At 54.5% G+C, this 15,004-nt stretch overlaps 2 protein-coding genes across 2 annotated transcripts; one reads left to right on the top strand and one right to left on the bottom strand.

Moving 5' to 3' along the window:
* Positions 1-49: 49 nt before the first annotated feature.
* Positions 50-7,693, top strand: Lrwd1 (leucine rich repeats and WD repeat domain containing 1). Its single transcript, XM_005080382.4, has 15 exons — positions 50-248; positions 1,363-1,597; positions 2,037-2,153; positions 2,993-3,133; positions 3,351-3,455; positions 3,977-4,099; positions 4,181-4,295; positions 5,091-5,200; positions 5,483-5,690; positions 6,161-6,233; positions 6,325-6,465; positions 6,798-6,889; positions 7,009-7,164; positions 7,241-7,353; positions 7,451-7,693. Exons 1-15 carry the CDS (start codon positions 169-171, stop codon positions 7,589-7,591), a joined length of 1,950 nt encoding a protein of 649 aa, XP_005080439.1. The 5' UTR covers positions 50-168; the 3' UTR covers positions 7,592-7,693.
* A 152-nt stretch (positions 7,694-7,845) lies between these two features.
* Positions 7,846-12,052, bottom strand: Polr2j (RNA polymerase II subunit J). Its single transcript, XM_005080381.4, has 4 exons — positions 11,895-12,052; positions 10,572-10,661; positions 8,797-8,971; positions 7,846-8,045 (listed from the first exon to the last, which is right to left on the bottom strand). Exons 1-4 carry the CDS (start codon positions 11,945-11,947, stop codon positions 8,010-8,012), a joined length of 354 nt encoding a protein of 117 aa, XP_005080438.1. The 5' UTR covers positions 11,948-12,052; the 3' UTR covers positions 7,846-8,009.
* Between the last annotated feature and the right edge of the window lie 2,952 nt (positions 12,053-15,004).

The raw sequence follows: 15,004 nt of genomic DNA, 5'->3' as shown, positions 1-15,004 counted from the left end.
CCTCGCTCGCGGAGGCGGGAGGCGGGGCGCGGGCCGGCGTTCTGTTTCCTTCCGGTCACACGGATCCTTGGAGGGTTTTGCTGTGCGCCATCTCCTGGGCTCCGCGCCTGATTGCGCTAGTGCCCGGAGTTGGTGGAGGCGCGGGTTTGGCTGAGCCCTCGGACACCCATGGCTCCCCTCACGCAGCGGCTGCTCTTTCAACGCGGGCGACCCAAGACCAACAGCCTGGGAAAGATCCGGAGTCTGGAGTAAGAGCTGGCGGGGTCCTTTCCCCTCCCGGTGGGCAGGGGTGCAAGTCCCAGACCCCTGCCCGTCCCCCGCGCGCCCAAGCTACTCTGTTAGCGGGGGCTCGGGCCCCGTCGAGCCCGCATCTCCCGCCTCTCGGAGATGGCGGGAGTTAATTGGCAGCCCCAGCCCGGAGTCAGGTAGACAAGCATTGCCGGAGGGTGGACGGGCTGTTGAGCACCAACTGGGGTACTGAGGAAGCCGGAGGTCGCGCGGCTGCAGGAACGAGGGAAAGCATTCAAGCGGGAACTTGCAGGCCTTAGGTTCCCAAGTTGTTAAGAGATCTAGCACTCGAGGGCCCGGTGCAAGGCGAATGTTTTGCCTCGGAAGCCAGTCTGAGCTTCGGTTTGAGACCCTGTCTCAAAAAAGAAAACTTTTTAACATTCGAAACAGGTTCTCCTGTTCAGGAACTCGCTTTGTAGATCAAACTGGCCCCGAATGCACAGCCATCCGCCTGCCTCTGCCTCCCAAGTGCTAAGTGCTGGGATTAAAGGCGTGCGCCATCATGGCCGATAACAAAAGTTCTTTAAAGGAGGGAAGTGCGACCAGAGGAATGGCCCCTCGGGTAAAGGTGACTGTCACCAGGCCTGAGCTCATTCCATTGGCCCCACTGTTGAAGGAGAGAGCCAGCTCTCTAAGCCACACGCCTTAGCCACACACACCACACATGCACAGACACTGTCATAAATGAAAATTAATTTTAAAAGTGGGTAGAGTGCCTGTATGTCGTGCACACAGCCGGAGTTTACATAGGGTTCCATCACCGTGGCCATCGGAACTGCTCCCTAGTGGTGGCACATGCCTGTCATCCCAACAAAGGTAGAGGCAGGAGAACACAGAGCTATCCTAGACTACACAGCGAGGTGTGTATTGGATCTTTGAGTTCTGAGGCCAGCCTAGTCTGTGTAGCGAGTTCCAGGCTAGCCAGTCTAAAAAAATAAACAAGTCCTTGTTCTTCACCACGAGAAATTGCTTGGTGCAAATTCCTCTGGGGCAGATGGGGGCGGGGAGGGGACTTGGTGAGTGAAAGGGTCTGTCCAGTCTCCTGAGCTTTCTTGATCTCTGCCCTCACCCCAGTCTCTCGGGGCTAGAGCTGCGGTCAGAGCACTTGGACCCCAATCTCCTGGGGCGTCTGAAGCAGCTGAAGGAACTTGACCTCTCTGACAACCTGCTGGAGACGCTGCCTGCCAACCTGGGCCTGTCCCATCTGCTCATCCTTCGCTGCGCCAACAACCAGCTGTGCGATGTCACTGCTTTGCGCCAATTTCCCAACCTGGAGGAGCTCAGCCTGGAAGGGAACCCCTTCCTGACGGTGAGAGGGAGGAGGTCCCTCCAGCTCGATGCTCTGGGCAGACTCCGGGTTCACTATTTCTTTCCGGTTTTGCTTTCTTTGAGATGGGGTCTCGAGTAGCCCAGGCTGGTTTCAGATTAGCTGTGTAGCCAAGGATGGCCTTGAGCTTCTTTCTGATCCTCCTGCCTCTGACCTGAGTCATGCTGCACCAAGCCTGGTTTGTGCGGTACTGGGGATCAGACTAGGGGCTTTACGAGCGCTAAGAAAGCAATCTCTCGACTGGGTTTTTGTTGTGTTGCTAGTTGAGGCCAAGTCTTGCTTTGTAACTCAGACTGGCCTCCACCTCACTGTGAATCCCAGACTGACATCAAACTTGACATCCCCACCATACTCTCCCCAAATACTGGGATTACAGGCATTCACCACTATTCCTGGCTTTCGTTATTTCTCCATCCTTTAGGTCAATGACAACCTGAAAGTCTCCTTTCTCCTGCCCAAGCTACGTAGGGTCAATGGCAAGGACACGGCCTCCGCCTGCTCACAGGTGGGGAACCTCGATCGGGAGCTGACCAACAGGGTAAGGATGATGGGAGTTGATGGAGGGGGTCCTTGGTCACGTCAGCAAGGTATGGAGGGGGGAAGAAGTGGATTTTCGGGGGAAGTGTTGCTCTGACAGTCTTGAGTCTGTGTTCTTGAGTGGGTTTTTTTTTTTTTGTTGCTTCCCCTGTTTGGAGGGCGTGTCTCCGAGGTGTACAGCAGGGAGGCTACAACTCTGCAGTGAGCTGTTTATGGTTTTTGTTTTGATAATTTACTTATTTTTGTTTGTTTTTTGTTTTTCGAGGCAGGGTTTCTTTGTATTGTTTTGGAGGCTGCCCTGGAACTCACAGACATCCGCCTGCCTCTGCCTCCCGAGTGCTGGGATTAAAGGCGTGCGCCACCAACGCCCGGCCAATTTACTTATTTTTAATATCTTATGTGCATCAGTGTTTTTCCTGCATGAGTGTCTATGTGAGGATGTCAGATCTTGAAGTTAGACAGTTGGTGAGCTGCCATGTGGGTGCTGGGATTTAAACCCGGGTCCTCTAGAAGAGCAGACAGTGCTCTTAAACCGCTGAGCCATCTCTGCAGCCCATGAACTGGTGTTTTGAGACAGGGTCTTATATAACCCAGATGGCCTGGGAAACTTTGCGTCAGCCTCCCAAGTGTTGGGATTACCATTCTGCCTAGGTGAATCAGGCTGGTTTCAATTCATGTGACTTAGGTTATGCTAGTAGAGAATAGGAGGCTGTGTTTGCAGAAGCTTCCAGAAGCTCATAGAGTTAATATACCTTGTGCTCAAGGACACAGGGTGGAAGTACCGTGTATGGCCAGGAGACCCGGGCTGGGCTGGGCCTGGATCTGGTCCCTTTTTGCCAGGTCACAGCTCACTGGGAGAAGTTCATGGCCACCAAGAGCCCTGAAGAGAAAGCTGACAAATTCCGGGCTGACTTTGTGACGTCTGCGGTCAGGAATGTGCGTTATGGCCCTGAGTCTCTCATCGAGTTCACCCAGTGGCGGGTATGTCACTGAGGGACACTTGTGCTGGGAGTTGGCTTCCCTGGCTCTGATGGATTGGGGACAATGGTGAGTGGGATGGGTCAGGGAATGGTGACCCTTGCTTGTGCCTAGGGAATCCCTTTTTGAGAGGCACAAGCTCCTGGTGACAAGGTGTCTGGGGAGAGGCTAAGGGCACCTGAGACTGTGCTCAGCCTGCTGAAGGCCTGACCCCATCCAGGTGCGGATGATCGCCGAGAAACTGGTGGCCTCAGGTGGGGCCCAGGCCCAGGAAGCTGACATACCAAAGGGGCCTCCCCAGACTGCATCTGACTCCAAGCTCAGGGTGAGTGTGTTTCCACGTGGCTGTGAGGGTCACGGGCTTTCTGAGCTAGACCAGAGAGGGGGCTTCCACATGAACTTAGGTGATGCCCAAGTTTGGTAGTCAACCTGCCCTTGCTGTGACAAAATACTCAGAATAACTAACTGGCCTACAGGAAGGAAAGGTTAGTTTGGGTTTGTGGTTTCAGTCCATAGTTGCTTGGACCGAGGCTATCACGTGTTGTGAGCTCACACAGCAAGGATGTCTGTGAATCTCGTGGTAGCTTGTATCCCAGGGTCCCCTTCAAAGGGAAGCCTCCCAGTGACCTAAGCCCCTTCACCTACACTGTACTTCTGAGCAGCCCCATGGACTGGTGACCCAGCCCTTCAAACTTTGGGCCCTTGGAGAACATTTTAAGTGTCCAGCCCTAACACAGACCAAGTTCCCTCTGTGACAGTAGCTCAGTTCTTGCTTTCCATATAGTTAAGTCTGTAGCCAGGGGATGAAACCTCTAGGGCATGGACACAAGTCCCCTCCTTCCACAGCCCAGAATGGCGGCCTCAAAACGGCCTGAGAATGTCCCACCCGATCTCCCTTCCATCAAGCGGCTGTGTCCCTTCCCAGCAGCCCAGAAAGAGGACAGGCCTATGGACTCCAATGGAGGACAGGTAAGTTTCCCAGATGGCAGGGGGAGAGTGCCGGAGAGGGGGCAGGCCAAGGGGCAATTATAACCACCTGTGCCCCCACAGGCTGCCCTACACTTGGAGCCCCTGCACTTCCTGCAGTGTCATAGCAGAAACAACAGCCCTAAGGACCTGGAGACCCAGCTGTGGGCCTGTGCCTTTGAGCCTGCCAGGGAGGAGGGTACATGCTGGGCCTCGGGCAGTGGGAGGCCTGGGTCACAGTGGTGCTCAGTGGCCGCCAGATTGAGAGCTGAGAAATTCAGAAAGGGTGGTTTTAGGGCAGAAGGAAAGGGATGGAGCCGGGCACTGGTGGCACACGCCTTTAATCCCAGCACTCGGGAGGCAGAGGCAGGAGGATCTCTGTGAGTTCAAGGCCAACCTGGGCTACAGAGCAAGTTCCAGGACACCCAAAGGCTCCACAGAGAATCCTTGTCTCAAAAAGAGAAAACAAAAAAAACAAGGGCTGGAGAGACAGTTGACTAAGAGTACTTGCTGGTTTTGTAGAGGACTGAAGTTTGGTTATTAGCATCTACCGTGGGCAGCTCACAATTGCCAGTAACGCCAGCTCCCGGGAATTTAATGCCCTCTTCCGGTCTCTATGGGTACTTGCAGTTATGTGCACATACCCTCACGTGACACGGCACATAACCATGCTTTTTGGGGAGGGGGGTTTTGAGCCAGGGTTTCTCTGTGGCTTTGGAGGCTGTCATGGAACTCGCTGTGTAGACCAGGCTGGTCTCGGAACTCACAGAGATCCGCCTGCCTCTGCCTCCCGAGTGCTGGGATTAAAGGCGTGAGCCACCAATACACAGTGCATTATTTTTTTTTAAGGGTAAAGTACTACAGTGTGTGAGGCCCTAGGTTCTATCCCCTGTACAAATAATAATGTTGCTATTAATAAATGTTGTGGAGCTAGGAAGAGGGGCTTTGGGAAGAGCTTTACAGAGATGTTGATGTGGCTGATACCATAAAACAGGACACGCGGGGGCCACGTCACAGACTGTGGCCACATGTGGTGGAGAGGCTGTTTGCGTGATAGACTGCCAGACAGGCATCGTTCTCCATAAATACAAGGTACCAGGCGAGGTGAGTGCCAGGGCCCTCCTCCTGAACACTGCTTGGTCCTGGGACAAGAGCCCTGAGGTTGGAGGTCCAAGCTAAGCTCTCTGTTTCCTGCGACTTTTATTTTGGTGGGGATGGAACCCCCACTAAGAGTGCTCTGCCTCCGAGCCCTTCCTCCGGCCTCAGCCACCCGGGGCCCTCCTGGGAGCTTTTCTTCGTTGTGCCTCACTGTCCCAGGCTAGCCCTCCAAGCAGACTGCCACTTGTTCCCTGCTCATGGCCATTCCCTCCTTCCCACCCTGGTCAGGAGTTCTTCTCAGTGGCCTGGACAACCCTGACGGTGGTCACCCAGGCCGGCCACAAGAAGCGCTGGAACATGCTGGCGGCTGCGGGCCTGCGGGGCATGGTCCGGCTGCTCCATGTGCGTGCAGGGTTCTGCTGCAGTGCCATCCGAGCCCATAAGAAGGCCATCGCCACCCTCTGCTTCAGTCCCATCCACGAGACCCACCTCTTGAGTAAGACCCTCGCCTCTGAGCTTTCTTAGTGCCGTAGTCTTTCTGCCCTATGGCCTGGGCTCTTCTGGGGTAACAAGGCTCCCAGGATGCTGAGCCCAGATGGCTTTGGTCAGAAGTGAGGTAGCTTCTTGACCAATCAGGATCTCCATTCCAGCATGCTATGCAGCCTTGAAGTTTCCTAGCAACTTGTGCTCCTCTGCTTCTCTGCCTGGGGCCAGGGGAGATAACCCTGTCCCTTGGGTGTGGTAAGCTCAGCAGAGGTGCCACAAAGATGGCTAGGTGCTGTGCACACTGGGTTCAGACACGACTGGGGGTTGTGCCCCGAGTTCTTGTCCTAGCCACAGTCTGCCTGCCCTTCCTGCCTCTGATAAGCTGGTTGAGGGACCCAACTCACACACTCAACCTGCAAGAGGGGCGGGATCTTCTCAGGGCTACCTCTTTCCTCCATCCCCCGCCCCAACACCCCACAGCTGCCTCTTACGACAAACGGATCATCCTCTGGGACATTGGGGTGCCCAACCATGAATACCAGTTCCAGGCTAGGTGAGGCTGTGGGCCAGACTGGAGAGGGGCGGACTGCTAAGGGTGATGTTCGTGGCCCACAGCTCATGGTCTCCCACACCCGTGTTGGCAGCCAGCTACTCATACTCAGCTGCAGCTCCGTCCCCCTGCGCCTCTGTCCTGTCGCCTCCTGCCCTGATGACTTCCTGCTAGCTGGCTGTGAGGGAGGCTGCTGCTGCTGGGATGTGCGGCTAGACCAGCCCCAGAAGCAAAGGTAAGGATGCGGGGCTGGCTCGGGAGCCCTGTCCAGGGACCGAGTCTTCACTTTTTATCACCACACTGCAAACTACTGCCTGAGCCCTCGTCCTGTCTCCTAGCAGTGGGACACCCCTGCGCTAGCATGTGTCCACATCTGTGAGGAAGGGGCAATGAGGTGTAGCCCAGAGCTCGTGGCAGGTGGAGGTAGGGTGTACCCAGGGAAGCAGCTTTGATGACCTTTTGTGGCTCTTCTGCCCATGTAGAAAGCCCCGAGACTGCTCAGCATGGGGTTCCTGCCCTCAGTGGGCATGGCAGTCTGTGCATGACCAAGGATAATGTCTTCTGCAGGGTGTGTGAAGTGGAATTAATCTTCTCTGAGGATTCCGAGACATCAGGACAGAGAGTGGACGGGCTGGCATTTGTGAGTGACGACGTTGTGGGTGAGTAAGCCCAGCTGGGACAGCCTGGGCTGGACTTAGCTCTAAGGGTACTGAGGCAACTATTGTGGATCAGGGAGGTTGCGGCGACAGCCAGCCTGGGCTCATCTCTCTCCCTGCAGCCTCCAAAGGGAGTGGACAAGGCATTATCTACCTGTGGAGCTGGAGCCAGACGTGGGCAGGCCGGGACAGCCGGTCAGTGTTGCCCGTGGTCATCCTGGCCCGGCTGCAGTGGTCACCCACCAACCTGGCTTACTTCTCACTCAGCACCTGTCCTGGTGAGCCCGCCCACCCCATCGCGGCCCCTTCCCACCCCCACCCTGGCCCTGTCTTAGACCCCATCTGTCCTGGCAGACAAAAACCTCGTGCTGTGTGGGGATGAAGAAGGCAGCGTGTGGATCTATGATGTTGAGCACCTACTAAAGCGGCCACCTGCACTGGCAAAGGCTCCGCAGGCCCCGACACAGGTACTGCTGCCGCATGGGCCCCTGTGGCTCCGTCCTGAGGTCCTTGGGCTCTTTCTTTGGTAGGCAGTAGCCTACCACAATCTTTTTCCCCCCTCAGATCCTGAAGTGGCCTCAGCCAGTAGCACAGGGCCAACCAGTGACCAAGACCATGGTGAACACAGTTGTGGCCAATGCAGCTTTCACCTACCTGTCTGCTCTGACGGACTCCAACATCGTGTCCATCTGGAGGAGTTGCTAGTGTGCACAGGCAGGGTACCGAGGACTCGGCTCAGTAGCTTGGGGCTAGTGGTAGAGATCTGTACCAGCGAGTGTTTTTATTAAATTCTCTCTTGTGGACTAAGGCCAGCGGAAGCTGAGGCTTGTTAACAGAGCAGAGGACCTGCCTCCCCAGCAGCCCCAGGTTCTGCCTTAGTCTGTGGTTAGGGCGTCTTATGTGACAGGTCACCTGCCGTGCACAAGTGACCCACACGCTGATGTCCTGCTGCATATGGGTCTTTTCCTGCTATACTTTATTAGGAAAATATCAGTCTATGTACAGAGCAGGGCAACATTGAGCTACAGAGAGTGGAGGGCGCTGTGGTCATCGAGGATGCTCAAAGGGCCCCAAAGCTGTATGCACCAGCATTTTGCCCATTAAGCAATGCTCCTTTTAGCTGCTACTCGATTCCTTCTTGCTTGTCCTTGATGGCCACCTGAAGAGGAAGGACAACGGAATGACCCCAGTATCCCCAGCTTGTGTGGCACCAAGCACCTGGCACTTGGGTCCTTCCAGATATAGTACTCCAGAGAATATCACAAAGGCAGAGCAGTCCCCAAAGGCTCCAGGGTGCCCCGCAGGCTCCACCTACCCTGCTCCAAGGCACCTGCTTGCTGAGGGCTGGGGTTGGAGCCAAGTGGGACATGAAAAGGTGTGGCTTATCTTACGCTGAGGACCCCTGACTAATCAATGACTCCCACTCTGAGATGAAGACTCCCTCAGGAGTCTCAGAGGCCTCATGAGCCAGAAGAGCCAGCGGCAAAGGGGAGGTTTTGGTGCTGTGGATGGTACCCTAAGGCTTGATTGTGCTAGAAGAGCCAGCGGCAAAGGGGAGGTTTTGAGGCTGTGGATGGTACCCTAAGGCTTGATTGTGCTAGAAGAGCCAGCGGCAAAGGGGAGGTTTTGATGCTGTGGATGGTACCCTAAGGCTTGATTGTGCTAGAAGAGCCAGCGGCAAAGGGGAGGTTTTGATGCTGTGGATGGTACCCTAAGGCTTGATTGTGCTAGAAGAGCCAGCGGCAAAGGGGAGGTTTTGATGCTGTGGATGGTACCCTAAGGTTTGATTGTGCTAGGCAAACACTGTAGCACTAAGTTATCCCCAGACTCTCAGTGGGGGATGCTAGTTGTGCCAGGGGCCAGCTCTGCCACTCAATCAACACAACTCACAGGGTTACCCAGCTGCTTACCCGGAATCGTTCCTCCAGCAGGGAGAGCTCACTGATGAGGTCTGTGATGGCATTGGTGAAGGCCTCCTGAGGACTGTAGTCTGGGGTGGTCTGCACACGAATGATGATCTTGTGCTCCAACGGGTGAGGGACTTTGTAGCCCGCAAACAGTACCTGTGGGTCCTTCAACAGCTGGCTGAGAAACAGGTGCACTGTGAGGGAGGCCAGGCCTGGCAGCCCGACTGCTCAGGAGGACTAAGTTCAAAGTCAGCCCACCCAACTTAGTGAGGCTCTCTTAAAAGAAAGCTTAGAGTGTCTGCCTGCATGCATGAGGCTAGAGGCTCCCTCCCAGCACTAGGGGGGGGAAACCAAGTTAAGGGCCGAAGACCATATGGGAAGGAACCCTACTGACTACAAGACCAAGGACCCTGGCTGGGGTGGCATCTTTCATCATAGTTGAAAAGCTATGGCAGTGGGAGGGAGGAGCAGCAGGGCCAGGCTCTGACAGCCCCCAGGTGGCTGCTCATGCACACAGCCCCTACCCACAAAGCCTAAGGTCGTGGGCTCTAACTGGCCCCTGCTTTACGTAACTGAAGAGTTGCAGGATGGGTGATTGGAGGGATGGCTGCTTTTCCAGAGGACCTTGATTCAATTCCCAGCACCCACTTGGTGGCTCACAACTCCAGTCCTGGGAGTCTCCAACACCCCCTGATGGCATGCAAAGGCCCCACATTTGCAGAAAGACACGCCCATACAGGAGAAACAGCACAGTGGCGGAGCTCTCGAGGAGGTTCTGTGTTTGGTTCCCAGAGCCTCCATCAGGCACTTCACAACTCCAGTTCCAGGGATCCGACACCCTCTTCTAGCCTACTACACTCACGATATATTTTGTGGTTTTCCCAGATAGGGTTTCTGCAACAGTCCTTGCTGTCCTGAAACTCAATATAGGCCAAGCTGGCCTGGAACTTAGAGATCTGCCCGCTGGGCTACAGGCGGGCACCACCCTCACCCAGCACACACTGCAGCTTGGGCTGGAGAACTGGGTGTGTTGAGAGGTTCCCAACACCCATGTCAGGTGGGAAGCATCCGTCATACCAGCTCTGAAGGCACTGGCAATCACCCAGCAACAAAAACTTGGTAATCTGCTGACCCTTTTTGCTTTGTCTTTTTGAGATGCTGACTAACTGCCTCAGCCTCCCAAGTGCTGGGATTATAGGTGTGTACCACTACACCATCGTGTCTTAGCATCTTGATGCCCACTAAAATGAAAACCTGCTTTGCTGGAGTCCCCCCCAAAAGACCAAGAGGCAACTGCAGACTCTTTTTTTTTGGTTTTTTTGAGACAGGGTTTCTCTGTATTGTTTTGGAGACTGTCATGGAACTAGCTCTGTAAACCAGGCTGGCCTCGAACTCACAGAGATCCGCCTGCCTCTGCCTCCCAAGTGCTGGGATTAAAGGCGTGCGCCACCAACGCCCGGCAACTGCAGACTCTTATACTACATGAATACGCCAACAGGAAGCTGATGTGTTATACAGTCAGGATCTTGGCAATTGTGGCATAGGTGAGGATCAGGAGTCCCCGTCATTATGTAGTGAGTCAGTCTGAGAACCGCCTACACTATGTGAAACCCTATGTCAAAAAGCCAACAAAATAAGCCACGTGTGAACAGACCTGTCAGTGCCAGGTTAGATCACCCGCATCACAGCAAGCTGCGGAGACAGAAGGAACCGTCCCAGGGCATGTGCTCAGCCTACAGAGCTCTGGCGACACCCGGGGCCTCTGGCCTGGGACTTACGATTTGATGATGTTCCCCAGCGTGTGGTCTTCTTTGTTGATGGTGAACAGGCAAGCATTGGGCACCTTTGTGTCCTTGTTAATGGTGATTCTGCAGAGACAGGAAACGCTGTGGGTGATCACCTAGCCCACATCCAGCCTGTGTGACTCTCAAATCACTATCCCTGGGAGTCAGCGCCCCCTTTGTGACCCAACACCCTTGAAACTACAGTTGGGCTGTTCCCACTACCCCAGAAACAAACACGCAGCTCTTCCCCTCATACAAATTGGTTGTCTTCAACTAACTCTTGACTAAATTCTTTCCTAAAAGACAAACAGCTGGCAATGGTGGCACACACCTTTAACTCCAGCACTTGGGGAGCAGAGGCAGATGGATCTATGGCTAACCTCATCTACAGAGCAAGTTCCAGGACAGCCAGGGCCACACAGAGAAACCCTATCTCGGAGAGAGGAGGGGCGAGAGGGAGAGAGATCGAGCGCAAAAGAAAAATACAAAAAAACAAACAAAAAAAGCCAGAGTATAGCTTAGCGATAGATAGAGCAGTGACCTAGCATGGGCCAGGGTCTGGGTCCAGTCAACAGTATGACCAAAAAAAAGACAGACAAAAGAAAAAACAAAAACAAGGAACCTTCTCTACTCCATGATGGCACCTTGTCTATACACCAAGGACCCTAACCCACACAGGATTGCTCCTTTTTTCTTTTTCAGAACAGGGTTTCTCTGTGTAGCCCTGGCTGTCCCGGAACTCTCTCTGTAGACCAGGGTGGCCTTGAACTCAGAGATCCACCTGCCTCTGCCTCCTGAATGCTTCATTAAACCGTCGAGTCCTGAAATTCTTTTTAGTGTGGAAGCCACGAACCCGAGTTTGGCCGAGACCCCTGAAAATCTAGAGGAAATCCTCAGGCTGCGGGGGGGGGGGGGGGTAGCTGTGTCTCCGTCCCTTCACCGCTGCCATCGTTATCCTCCTGCCTCAGTCGCCAAGTGCTGGATCGCAGGCGTTCGCCACCGTATGCAGTGGGGTGTGAGCTCCAAAGCCAACACCGCGTGCACGGAGGATGGTGTTGCAGACCAGCGTAAAGGGAAAGGGCTCTGGAGCCTGACATTCTGGGTTCCAGCACAGTCCCGGGCGGACCCCACGTGCCCGAGCCTCGGTTTTCCCACTGAGACATGGGTGTACTCGCCCGGGCCGCGCACCGCAGCCTGAGGCTCGGCAGACGCGCAGACGCGCACCGAGCCTGGGCAGGAGCAGCGCGCCCGCCGGCGCTAACGGCTGACGGCCAGCCTCCGCGACCCACGTCCCCGTCTCTGCCGGCCTCCACTCACTTCTTCTCGCCCTCGAAGAGCAAGAACGACTCGAAGGCCGGAGGAGCGTTCATCCTAGAGACGCCTTCAGGCTCCTAGACTGCAACCCGCAGCAGCCGGTACAATACTGAGCTCCGAATAGCGACCACTTCCGGGTCACGCAGACGCAGCCAATCAAAGTAAGCCCCTGGCCCCGCGCCCCCTGGTGGACGGGAGGACTTCCGCAGGCACACGCAGGCGAGGCGGAGTGAGGTTAGAAATCCTGTCCCAGCCGGGTGGGAGCACTCTAACCCAGCCTTCCGGAGCGAGGCCAGCCTGGTCTACAGAGCGAGTGCCAGGGCAGCCTCCAAAGCTACACAGAGAATCCCTGTCTTGAAAACAAGCAAAAAGAAAAAACCCAAAAAAAAAACAAAAAGAAAAAAAAAGTGGCTTTGACCAGCGCCGGTTCCAGCGGGGGGGGGGGCTGGACCACCTGCACTGAGCTGCAATCCGAGCTGTGTGTGTAAAGTCGCCTGTACGGTCCGCTGCTGCAGGACCCCAGATGGACGGGGAACGGGGAGGTGTATAAAAGCAGTGGGTGCCTGCGGATCCTCTCTTGGGCACACAGGTAACCAAAAACAATGACAGCCTGGCACCTCTCCATATGTGTGTCTGTGCGGCACATATATGCAGGTGCCTTCGGAGACCGGAAGAGGGTTGGATCCCTTGGAGCTGCAGTTACAGGTGGGCGTGAAGCACCCAAAGCAGGTGCTGGGAACCGAACTCTAGTCCTCTGGAAGAGTAGTCAGGCTTTAACTGCTGAGCTGTTTCTCCAGCCTCCACGACGGTTCATTTTGTCAACCTGATGAGACTTAGTGTCACTGTGGAAACAGACCTCTCGTGGGGCCAGCAAGACAGGGCTAGGGTGAAGGGAACATCACCAAGCCTGACTCCCTGAGTTCAGTCCCCAGGACCATGTGGTAGAAGTTGAGAACCAACTTCTCTGACTCCCTGTGTACACAGTGTATAATTCAAAAACAAAAAACCTTCTGAGTGTGTCCTCGAGATTCTAGACAGGCTTAACTGAAGAAAGAAGGACTCACCATTAACGTGCATGGCGCCATCTTAGAGGCTAAGCCCTCAGACTGAATAAAGAAAGAAAGAAAATCATCTTCCTGGATGCAGGTGGCGCTCCTGTTGCTATGACATCCCACCACCACGAACGGTAGGTACCCTTCCTAAGGGTGCTTTCTGTCGGGTCTGAAGACACAGCAACAGAACAGTAACTAACACAGGCTCAGTCTCCCAGTCTTTGGAGTAACAGGTGTGAGCCGTTACTCCAAAGGCTCACTCCTGTGAGGAGGAGGAGGAGGAGAGAGAAGCAGGAAGTCATCCAAGGTTCTCCAGTCAGAGTCCAAAGCTTGTCGTCACCTTCAGTGCTAGAACAGATTGCCCCATGAGGAGGAGTAGTTATCTCATGGGAAGGAGACTGACTCTTCAAACCAGACCTGAGACAATGAGAAATCAGACCACGTCTTGACCGGTAGGTATCACCTAATTATTGTTTGTGTTGGTTGAACCGTTTATGATGCAGGGTCGTATGTTTGCCAGGCAAGTGTCCTACCGCACCGCCAGCCCGGGTGCGACTCTGAGCATATGCTTTGAATTTAAGTGTGGCGGCTCAGACCTGTAAAGTCCGCACTGTGGGGATGGAGTCAGGAGGACCAGAGGTTCACGACCACCCTCAGGTGGACGTCGAGTTTGAGGCCAGCCTGGACCACATGAGACCTGTCTCAGAAATAAAGGGGCTAGAGATGGGGCTCTATTGCAAGAGTGCTCGCTGAGCCCTAGGTTTAATGCCCAGGTCTTCACAAACTCACACCCGTAATCGTAATCCCAGCACTTGGAGGTGGACGCAGGAAGATCAGGAGTTCAAGGTCATCCTTGGCTATATAACCAGTTTGAGGCTATCCTGGCCATATGACAAATCCTGTATTAACTCTTCCGAAAAAAAGTATGAATAGCACACAGCTTGAATTGGGAGCTGAATACCCTCTATTCTTCCCTAGGTGGCAAGAGCAGAATGCAGCCAGGGGACGCTGATGTGGAGAGGAGTTTCATTTAGGGACATCCTAGGGGGAAGACATTGGTTGAGTCTGTCCAGACCAGTGGTTCTAAACCACCTTCCCAGGTGCTGTGACCCTTTAACACAGTCCCTCATGCTGCCGTGACCCCCAACCATCAAATTATTTTCATTGCTATTTCATAACTGTAATTTTCTATTATGACTCCTAATGTGTTGGATCCCAGCCCCCTCTGATTTCTGTGCATTGTTTGTCAGCTGATAGTCACAGATGCATCCTGCTCTCTAGTCCTGGCCTACAGCCGCTGCCTTGCCCACCTGACATCAACATCTAGCACGAGGAGATCACAAGCTCTTACACCTGGGGTTTCTCCACTGTGCTGTAAGTCTGCATATAAGCCTGCTCTCTCCTCCCTCCTCCCCTCTCTCTCTGAACTTGCAATAAAGGCGGCAGACACATTCTCTTAGCACAAACGGCTGGACGCCCTGTCTTTCATTTCCCAGGTACCACAGTAAATATCTGATATTTCTGATGGTCTTAGGGATCCCTGTGAAGGTGTCATTCAACCCCTAAAAGGGTCTCCACCCATAGTTTGAGAACTGCTAGTCTAGGTGAATACCTCCTAGGCTTCTTTCTTCAAAAGCGTGAAGGCCCTGCCCATGCGACACCTGAGATCCAGCCATGGAAAGACCTGGGTGTCACGAGGAGAGGAAGTGACAGGAGGGCCACCCACTCACATCCCAGTAGCCCCATTCCCAATCTGACGCCCCATAATCACAGCCCCACACCCCTCTCCAACGCTGAGCAGGGTCATGGGTAATTTGCTCCCCCCACCATAAAGATGGAAAGGGACATGGTAGCCCCGCCCTGCTGTGCAGTCTGGAAGGACGTCCCAGCACAGGGGCTCTGTGCGGTGGCTGCTCCGAGCTTACAGAATGCAGGAGTGTGGAGAGCAGTTCTGGGACTAAATGTAATAGGGAACACAAAACAAGGGAAGGACGGACTGCAGAGAGGCCATGCTGGTGGCCCCAGTCCATGGTCAAACCCCCAGCCCCATCGAGGGTCGCC

Source organism: Mesocricetus auratus, unplaced genomic scaffold (assembly GCF_017639785.1).
Source record: "Mesocricetus auratus isolate SY011 unplaced genomic scaffold, BCM_Maur_2.0 Super-Scaffold_100025, whole genome shotgun sequence".
Lineage (NCBI taxonomy): Eukaryota > Metazoa > Chordata > Mammalia > Rodentia > Cricetidae > Mesocricetus > Mesocricetus auratus.
The sequence above is the reverse complement of the archived record's forward strand: the minus strand, read 5'-3'. Positions and strand labels throughout refer to the sequence as shown.

Bases quoted from the DNA above. Each gene is read 5' to 3' on its own strand.
- Lrwd1 (XM_005080382.4), top strand. From the start codon at position 169: ATGGCTCCCCTCACGCAGCGGCTGCTCTTTCAACGCGGGCGACCCAAG. The intron at 1,598-2,036 runs GTGAGAGGGAGG...TCCATCCTTTAG, and splicing joins AAGGGAACCCCTTCCTGACG to GTCAATGACAACCTGAAAGT. The intron at 6,890-7,008 runs GTGAGTAAGCCC...CTCTCCCTGCAG, and splicing joins TGTGAGTGACGACGTTGTGG to CCTCCAAAGGGAGTGGACAA.
- Polr2j (XM_005080381.4), bottom strand. From the start codon at position 11,947: ATGAACGCTCCTCCGGCCTTCGAGTCGTTCTTGCTCTTCGAGGGCGAG. The intron at 10,662-11,894 runs GTGAGTGGAGGC...CTGTCTCTGCAG, and splicing joins CTCTTCGAGGGCGAGAAGAA to AATCACCATTAACAAGGACA. The intron at 8,972-10,571 runs GTAAGTCCCAGG...CCTGTTTCTCAG, and splicing joins CTGGGGAACATCATCAAATC to CCAGCTGTTGAAGGACCCAC.